Source organism: Engraulis encrasicolus, chromosome 15 (genome assembly GCF_034702125.1).
Source record: "Engraulis encrasicolus isolate BLACKSEA-1 chromosome 15, IST_EnEncr_1.0, whole genome shotgun sequence".
Lineage (NCBI taxonomy): Eukaryota > Metazoa > Chordata > Actinopteri > Clupeiformes > Engraulidae > Engraulis > Engraulis encrasicolus.
The window spans coordinates 27,373,881-27,383,880 of NC_085871.1; the positions used below are offsets into that span (position 1 = coordinate 27,373,881).

Sequence of the window (10,000 nt, forward strand, 5' to 3'; positions counted from 1 at the left end):
AAAGTAAAAGTATATGGGGGGCCTTGTCACGGTAAAGTTTGGGAACCTCTGCCATGTACACTTACTGTAAGTCAACACCAGGGAAAAACAGCTGAAGAGATAAGTTACAGAAAGTGGGAGGGATACCAGTAAGTAACCAAGTCAATAAAACAGGGGTATGTTTATATAATGACATGACTTGCTGGAAACGGTGTGCGTGCGCGCGTGAGTTGGTCTGTATTGGTACATGTGTGTGTGTGTGTGTGTGTGTGTGTGTGTGTGTGTGTGTGAGAGAGAGAGAGAGAGAGAGAGAGAGAGAGAGAGAGAGAGAGAGAGAGAGAGAGAGCAATCAGAGGGTCTTAGTCATCAGTATTAATGTCATGGTGGGTTTTTCCTGGTAAACATCATTTGCTTTTCGCTGACCATTACACACAAGCAAACAAACACACACACACACACACACACACACACACACACACACACACACACACACACACACACACACACACACACACACACACACACACACACACACACACACACACACACACACACAGCAAATGCTCTCAAAGAAATGCAAAACACATACACCTACTACACTGATTCAACACTGATACTGTTATGGGGTAACTAATGGGATCTACTGAAACTATTGAAACTCTTACACATACAAAATCCCATAGGACAGACAGACACACAGGCGCATGGATGCAGTCACGGACGCACACACAAACGCGCACGCACACACACACCCACCCACACACACACACACACACACACACACACACACACACACACACACACACACACACACACACACACACAAACACACGCACGATGTGCCATTTGCACTATGACTCACCTGGAAAAGTACCAAAGCATCTAGCCTATACATAGCAATCAGACAGAGAGAGGCTATTCGCAGCTCTGAAAAGTGAGGAGAACTATGATGTGTGATGTCATAGTTGGACTTCAACAGGAGGCTGGACAGGAATGGACAGCGATAGCCTGGGCGAAAAGCTGACTGTTGACTCCGTCAATCAGTCTGGCAAAAGCCTTGAGGAATCCGTCTCCGTGGGGGGTGGTAGATGGTCTGATCTTTCTCTATCATTTAAATTAATTGGAGCTCCAACTCAAATTAAAACCCATATTGTGCTTTATTAGCATGCCTGTTACGATATAGCGTCGCAAAAGCAAACAAATGACAAAACGAAAGTGTGAATATAGTAACCTTAACCAATCAGTAACGGAGCTCGAGGGTGAGTTCCGCGTCATCACTCTCAACTGTTTGCTGATTGGCTAAACACTGAGAGAACCGAGCTCGAGGCTTTTGCCAGACGATGTGCGGAGCCAAAATCTTTGGGTGGAGTACATAGGATGGCGTCGCGAGGCTAGGACAGCGCAGGAGGCTGACTGGAATACATGGAACACATGCACAGCAAGTCAGATCTTGGGGTACCCACAGAATCAAAAGTAAAAGTAAAAGTGGAAAAAATTGTTTCCTTTTAACACAGGTAACTTATCTGAGTAACCTGTAGACCTGTGCACTCTGAGTCTTCTGCACTGATTGGATCAAGTTTGTGGTGGGTTCTTGTTAGGTTTTCAGTGTTTTTCAGTAACAACACAGTCTATCTATCTCATAAGGGGCCGGTACTATAGAGCAGGGGTTCCCAAACTTTACCATGACAAGGCCCCCCATATACCAGTTGATTCCAACCAAGGCCCCCCTTACATGAGTTATGTGCACCACAGCCCCTTTCAAAACCATAGTCTAGGAGTCAGTGCCCCACTGGGATATATAAAATAAAATATTAATGTTATTAATGTTCAGAGAGGCAATAGATTAATATAATGTTGTTTTTTTATTTTTATTATTTTGTTTTAGTTACATTAGTTACTCTATTCATTAAATTATTAGTTATTTTGTTTTGCAATACTTTTCTTTCCAACTTCCCGGGGAACCCCTTATAACCTCTCACGGCCCCCCAGGGGTCCCCGGCCCCCACTTTGAAAACCACTGGGTTAGATCATCAGTTGTGTTGCATTAATCACTATGGAAAGGTGGAGTGGCCCATTTCCCTACCAGAACATAATTCAGCAATGGCAGTGATATGATAGCCAGAAATGGGAATTCCCTCCCATTCCCCTGACAGATCATATCCTGCTTGCCATGCAAAGTGTATTAGATATGATATATCCCCTGGAAAGTACATACTTTATCATGTAGGCGGGGGTATTGGATGAGTGATACCCTACCCAGTGGAAAGAACACATTGTTGAAGTAATATTATGGGTCATTGCCATTGAAGTAAGTGTTAGGCTAATCCCATTGACCTCTGTGTTCCCTTTTTACACAAAGATGGCGGCTCATGGAGCCTTTAACACACAGCTCGCCATTGACATAGTTCCAAAATAGTTCCATGAAGTGAACGTCGAACACAGAAAGTGTAGTAAAGGTTCATGCAGATTTTTTTTTTTTACATTATCTTTGTTTGTTATGTAGCAGTTCTCTGTTAGTCCGAAGCAAAAAGAAAGCCGCTGCCTGGAATTATTTTAATCTGCATGAATCATACCACCAACCAACTTTCTGTACCTCGGCTGTCACAACTCCGAATGGGGCACCTAAGTCAAGCACTCTACTTCCTGGTTCATGGGGTAATAAGTTGCAAAATTGAATGAATGGAAGTGAATGAGGCGAGTCGTGGTGGATTTGTGGTGCATAGGTGGAGGTCCAAGGTTTGGATTGGTGTCGAAAAACCACTCATTTCAAGCCCAGTATTTTGTTTTACTCCCCATGCCCGATGAACCAGGAAGTAGAGGGCGTGACTTAAGTACCCCATTCCTCAATTCTTTTATGGTTGTAGTAGACAACGATACTCAATCAAACCAAGATATCCCAAACCCCGACGTGAAATGGATCCCGGAAATGAATCAAGATGATGTATCTTGATCTACTTAAGAAAATCTTTATCATTTAAATCATTTAAATAATTGCGCATGTCTATGCTGGCTGCAACATGATCTCCAAAAATTCCGTGCTCCTGGACACGGATGTTAAGGACACGAAATCTGTGTCAGGAACACGGATTTTGCCAAAATTCCGTGCTCCTGGACACAGAATTGGTTTCCGTGATGGACACACAGAAGAGCTCTCTCTATACTCCCACAGCTCTTTCCACAGTCTTGTGTTTTCTCAGGATTTTTCTAATTTCAAACATTTTTTCTCAAAAAAACATTTCTTACTGACAGGTTAGGGTTAGGGATTGTTTTGGTCTGGGCACAGCTAGTATTATTTCATTCATTATATGAATTTGATAGCCTATCAACCAACTGGAAAAGGTATTTCTCAAAAATATGTCTTTAATGACAGGTTAAGGTTAGGGAATGTTTTGTTCAGGGCACAACTTAAATTGCTATAGCATTATTTTGTTTAGGATTAGCATTTGGTATGTATTTTCTAATGATAGAGTTAACACAGAGCTGTGGGAATATAGAAAGCACTTCCGTGTGCCCATCACGGAAAACAATTCCGTGTCCAGGAGCACGGAATTTTGGCAAAATCCGTGCTCCTGGACACGGATTTCGTGTCCTTAACATCCGTGTCCAGGAGCACAGAATTTTTGGAGATCAGGCTGCTATACTATACTGCATTGCGATGCAACCTTTGACTTTGACTTTTTTTGTGCTGTAGACTGGGACACCTTGTGGGTCTGCTCTGAAGACAGGGCTGGGCACCAACCAGCTGGTTACCACGACAAACACCAACCAACCAACTGGCGGATGCAGTCATCAGCCGGTGCACAGGAGCGGTTGATGATGTCATTGAATTCGTCCAATCACAAGCAGGAGCAGCAGCAGGCCTCAGGTTAGTTCCACCTCAATCTTCCACAAGGCTTTGTTGGTGTCATCCCACTCCTAGCCTGGGACCTGGGGAACAGTTGCAACATGCACAACTGCACTTCATACAAAGTGTCTGAAAGAGTGTGTGTGTGTGTGTGTGTGTGTGTGTGTGTGTGTGTGTGTGTGTGTGTGTGTGTGTGTGTGTGTGTGTGTGTGTGTGTGTGTGTGTGTGTGTGTGTGTGTGTGTGTGTGTGTGTGTGTGTGTGTTTGTGTGTGCGTGCATGTGTGCATGTGTGTGTATGTGCATGAGAGAGAGCGCAATGCATGCGTGCGCGCAAGAGAGAGACAGAGAGAGAGAGAGAGAGAGAGAGAGAGAGAGAGAGAGAGAGAGAGAGAGAGAGAGAGAGAGAGAGAGAGAGAGAGAGTCATTGTTAAATGAGTCACTGAGAGTCACTGTTAAATGGAGTCCAGAGGAAAAAAGCCTGTGATTGTTTTGCTGATAGTGGATCTTGCGGAAGTGAAGATACAGGTGGGGAATGCCTGCAGTCTTTCTCTTATTTTTGGGATATTTTTTTGTCAGTGTGACATTTCTTATCTCTACAGGTTTGTGCATACAGTACACTGCACCTCTCTGCCTGTGTGTGTGTGTGTGTGTGTGTGTGTGTCTGTGTGTGTGTGTGTGTGTGTGTGTGTGTGTGTGTGTGTGTGTGTGTGTGTGTGTGTGTGTGTGTGTGTGTGTGTGTGTGTGTGTGTGTGTGTGTGTGTGTGTGTGTGTGTGTGTGTGTGTGTGTGTGTGTGTATTAGCAGGGCTTGACTGGAAATCTGGCATATAGGGCATTGAACAGGAGTATGACATTGTTTGGCAATGATTAGTCTGGTGGAGCAGGGGAGGTGGTGGGTGCAAAACAAGCAGCAAAAAGCAATGACAGGAAAAGAAATTTGGTAGTTTAAATAAAGCGCGCCAAAGGTCAGCATCCAAATGCGAGCAGTAGCTGATTAACCAAAGTGCAGCCAATTCGTGGAGAGCTGTATGGTTTGGGTCGGCGTCAGCCAATAGGCAATAGGGCGCGTTGACTACGTGGTCTGCCAGAACTGTCGCAGAATGCTACATTTTCTTTACACAGCATTTTCCTGTTTTTTTCTGTTTCCTTGTTTGTTTGTTTGTATTTTTCCGTTAATGACCAGTCCGCACTTAAGATGTGGCTGTCCATTGGTTCATCTTAAACACATAGGCAGCGGACCATCATCTTGTAGTGTATATTAGCGCCATAGTGTACAGTAGCAGGGGGTGGTGGCCTGTGTGAGGGATTGGTTTCTGCCAAAAATGCCCATCCCCATAGGAAGTTGGTAGGCTTATGGTGAGGTCAAGGGGGCGTTGGTAAGCTTATGATGAGGTCAAGGGGGTGTTTGTTCAAAAAAGGTTGAGAACCACCACATTAGCCTTGTCGGAGCCAAGTCTCTTGGCAGAAGTATGTAGGATGGTGCGCGAGGCTAACATTAGCCCTAGAACTACCATGTGCTGTTGTTGTCAGCTTGGAAATCAAACCTTTTTAAAAAATATATATATATTTTTAGGGGCTTTTATACCTTTATTGACAGGATAGTATGAGATGCTGACAGGAAGTGAGTGGGAGAGAGAGACCGGGGAGAATTGGGAAATGACCCCGTCCGGACTCGAACCGGGGTCCACATGGGCATGCAAGCCCAAATGTGGGGGGCTTAGCGCACTGCGCCACATGCCCCCCTTGGAAATCAAACATGCTTTGGCACATCATTCACACAGCTCAGCTGGGAGAAAGGCATCAGGCATGTCTTGTCTTGGCAAATGCAACAAGCTGCTGGGCGTCACTGGGATCGTAAATCACAAATCATCTAATCCTCAGTGACATGGCAGTGTCATCTGATCAATCCCACAGATATTGATGACAGCCAGAAAGAAATGTGTGTGTGTTTGTGTTTCTCTCTGTGTGTGTGTGTGTGTGTGTGTGTGTGTGTGTGTGTGTGTGTGTGTGTGTGTGTGTGTGTGTGTGTGTGTGTGTGTGTGTGTGTGTGTGTGTGTGTGTGTGTGTGTGTGTGTGTATGAGAGGGAGAGCGAGAGAGAGAGTGAGAGAGAGAGTGAGTGAGAGAGAGAGAGAGAGAGAGAGAGAGAGAGAGAGAACGAGAGAGAACGAGAGAGAGAGAGAGAGAGAGAGAGAGAGAGAGAGAGAGAGAGAGAGAGAGAGAGAGAGAGAGATCAAACCTACTAGGTCATCTATTTGACAAAACAGCTGGTCTATTTTCATTGAAGAAAATAGAATCATGGTCTTTCCTTTCCTCTCAGAATGCTTTGGAAGCCAGTTGACAGTCCAGTGGTCACAGCCTACGTCTACTTTTTTGTAATAGTCTTGATTATGTACAGATAACCATTTATTTATTAAAATAAATAATCACCCCACAGTTCTTCGCAATAGAATACAATACAACACAATACAGTACAATACAATACACAACTTCGGACAGTAAACATCTGAGGAAAAATGCACTTAACACCATATTCAGAACTGAAGGAAGCTTTTGATGAAACGTTGAAATGTTTTTAAGTTCCAAAGAAAGGCTGGTGAAAGAAATGTATAGCATCATTCATTTAACTAACATGACCTTGATGAACAAGCATCTTTAGAAAGAACTACACCCTATAGCCTGCGTCGCTTACTGTGGAATCATCTGGCATTAGATGCTCACTTGCTCCTTGCTGTCTCTCTCTCTCTCTTTGTCTGTCTCTCTCTATCTCTGCCTCTCTGAAACGATGTGTTTCTGGCGACAGCACATATGCTCTGTCAAATTGCACCAGCTGTTTCTGTGTTCAAGCAAGAGCTCCGGCATGCCTCTTTAAACAGTGTGTTAGTGTGTGATAGTGTGTTTTGACACGGCTGTCATCGCATTTCGTTAAATTACAAAATTTAAAGTGTGTAAATACATTTGTCTACTGGCGGTGATGGGAGCTAAATGCTGATGCAATGGAATGGAAAAAACGTGTCCCCTCTTCTCCGTCAAATACCAATCCAATTTGATACCAGTGGCTTCAAGGCGTCTTGAAAGATATGTGTTTCTGACTGTCTTGTTTTTGTCTGTCTTTTTCCCTCTGTCGGTATCTCTCTGACTGACTGACTGACTGTCCATCTGACTGACTGTCTATGCATCTGTCTGTCAGGCTGTCTGCCTGCCCGGTTGTTTTTCAGTCAGCCTTTCTGTCTTTATTCATCAGAAAATTCAGGTCTGTCTGTCTGTCTGTCTGTCTGTCTGTCTGTCTGTCTGTCTGTATGTATGTATGTATGTATGTATGTATGCATGTATGTATGTATGTATATATGTATGTTTTTATGTATGTACTGTATGTCCTGTATATATGTGTACGTACAGGGGTTGGACAAAATATTACGAAAATAACTGAGACACCTGTCATTTTAGTGTGGGAAATTTCATGGTTCAAGTGGACCAGCCTGCTGCCCAATCTTCATTAATTGCACATTGCATCAGTAAGGTGAAGTGTGAATATTCAATTAGCTGGGTAAGAGCACAGTTTTGCAATGCACACAACATTATGGGTGACATATCAGAGTTCAAAAAGGAGAAAGTCTTGGTGCACGTGTAACTGTTGCATCTTTGACCGAGACAGCAAGTCTTTGTGATGTATCAAGAGCCATGGTATCCAAGGTAATGGATACCACCCATACCTGCATACCACCCATAAGGATAAACCACATCCAACAGGATTAACTTGTATCAGTTACGTATTTTGTCCAACCACTGTATGTATATCAGTAAGGCCTGTCTGTATAAAACTGTCAGTGTGATAAACGTGTTAGTTTGGTGGCCACTGGCCTGTGTGCCTGCCAAGGTGCATTGTGGGACCAGGAGTAGGCCATTAGGGTTTGGACCGGAACCCAACAGCGGAGTGTTCCGGATCCACTCACTCAGGAAACAGACGCTTCGCTGATGCCGAGAGATAGCCTAGGACTCCTGGCACAGACAAGAGGTCTGCTCCCTGTCTATTTTTTCCTCACTCACTTGCTCCCTATCTTTAACTTTCTCTACTATATTTCTCTCTCACTGTCTTTCTGTTCTGTTTCTCCCTCTCTCTTTCTCTAACACCCTCTCTGTTTGTCTCTCTCTTTCTCTCCCTCAGTCTCTGCCTCTCTCTCTTTCTCTCTCTCTCTCTCTCTCTCTCTCTCTCTCTCTCTCTCTCTCTCTCTCTCTCCCTTTCTCTCTCTCTCTCTCTATCTCTCTCATTTCTCTTTTTTCTTTCCATTCTTTCTCTCTCCCACACATTCTCCTTTCCTTTCCCTATTTCCCTCCCCTTTCTTTCTCTTTCGTTTCCATCTCCTCTCCGTCTAAGTCCTGGAGCCCTTTTTATAAGTACTCGTAAGTGGCCTAATGCAATTGCAGGAGTCAGACTCAGCTGCACCCTTATTGCATCAGCTGTTCAGTCTGTACATCAGTGTTGCCAGATTGGGCTGTTTCCCGCCCAATAGGGCTGCTTGGGATGGCCATCTGCGGGTAAAAATGACATTTTGCAGGAAAACCCGCCCAAATTTTCCCATAGAAATCAATAGAATTGGGCGGGATTTAGTGCTTCCAGGCGGGTTTTGAGCATTTTTTGGGCTGGAAATCATCAGCCTCATCTGGCAACCCTGCTGTACATTTGTCTTTCTTTCTTTTTTTGTACTTTCTGTTTCAATTCATTTGCACAAGGCCTGCATCACACAGAGCAAAATGATAGATGCATATTGGCAGTGAGTTGCACAGTGTATCCCTCCTCTCATAATGTCATGGAGTGTCTGTTTGTTTATACTGTGCTTTGGGGCATTATTTTGACATTGTATGCATGTGCTGTACACACACACACACACACACGCATGCACGCACGCACGCACGCACGCACGCACACACACACACACACACACACACACACACACACACACACACACACACACACACACACACACACACACACACACACACACACACACACACACACACAGCCTTCGCATTGTATTTATTCTGCTTCCTCAGATAGTCTATTTTATAGCCAAAGGGCTTACGTGGACTTTGTATAGATCAGGGATCTGAAGTTAGATTATCAGTCAGATGCCTACTGATGTGAGATGGTGAAGAAAACGTTAAGGCAGTGTTGTGAAAATGTTAAGGCAACGTTTGGGAAAATGCTATCATAAAGCAAGAGTCCAATTTGAGGTGGCTGTAGATGGTAGAAATAGTCTTATAGTTATAGTTTTATTAGCCCATTAGGGGAATGAAATGTATGCAGATTTTCAATTGCAATTTCCAGTCCCAATTCCAATCCCAAAAATGGAAAGTTCCAAAAATAGATTATGACAGTGATCTGGTGCTTATTGATTTTGTTGAGAGACTGTTAATACAATGTTGAGAAAACGTTACAGTTAAACCAGCATTCAAGTTTAGGCTTCTCTAGATGTTGCAGGAGTCAGCCTTATTAGCATATTAGGGAAATGTATGCAGATTTGTAATCCCCCAAGGAGCCCATGGCGGAGGAGGAGTGCTGCGATGTGAAGTGATGATAATACGTCCCTACTATAACTAAAATAGGAGAAGGGCAGCTTCAACTTGGAGTTTTTGCTTCCACATTTGTTTATTTTTTATTTTTAAGTGACGTTTCAGGTCAATGGACCCTTCTTCAGACAACATCTTGACCCGAAATGTCAAGTTAAGTCAGTAAAGTCAAGTCAAGTCAAGTCAAGTCAGCTTTTATTGTCAGTTTCTTCATATGCACAGGTCATACAAGGAAATTGAAATTACGTTTCTCTCTCTATACCATGAAAGGACATAGACATACACAGGACTGACATTTACGGACTAACATCAAAGTGCAAGACGGGACAAGGTGTTGTGCTAATGTGCTGATATGACTGATTTAGTCAAGGTGGTAGGTATTTAATGTTAAGGGGGGGCACCTTAAACTGTAAAGAACTGGGAGAAACCCTGATGGTGAACATCCTTATTCAACATGTCTGCCTAGTACATACACTTTTCAATGGCACCTGCATTCTCAACACTATGAATGCATTCATAGAGGGATATCATGCCTCCATAAAACCTAACCGTGTTTAAGGTGAATACTCATAACTAACTGGATTTACACACACGGGTAACACTTTACAATAAG

General features: G+C 43.6%; 1 protein-coding gene across 2 annotated transcripts in view; it reads left to right on the forward strand.

Moving 5' to 3' along the window:
- The window catches only part of sfmbt2 (Scm like with four mbt domains 2), a 104,819-nt gene that overhangs the window by 11,275 nt on the left and 83,544 nt on the right, over positions 1 to 10,000 (forward strand). For both annotated transcript variants that reach the window (XM_063217307.1, XM_063217308.1), the window contains exon 2: positions 3,671 to 3,844. In XM_063217307.1, coding sequence (XP_063073377.1) covers positions 3,760 to 3,844 — 85 coding nt within the window. In that variant the 5' untranslated portion in view covers positions 3,671 to 3,759. The remainder of the gene's footprint in view (positions 1 to 3,670; positions 3,845 to 10,000) is intronic.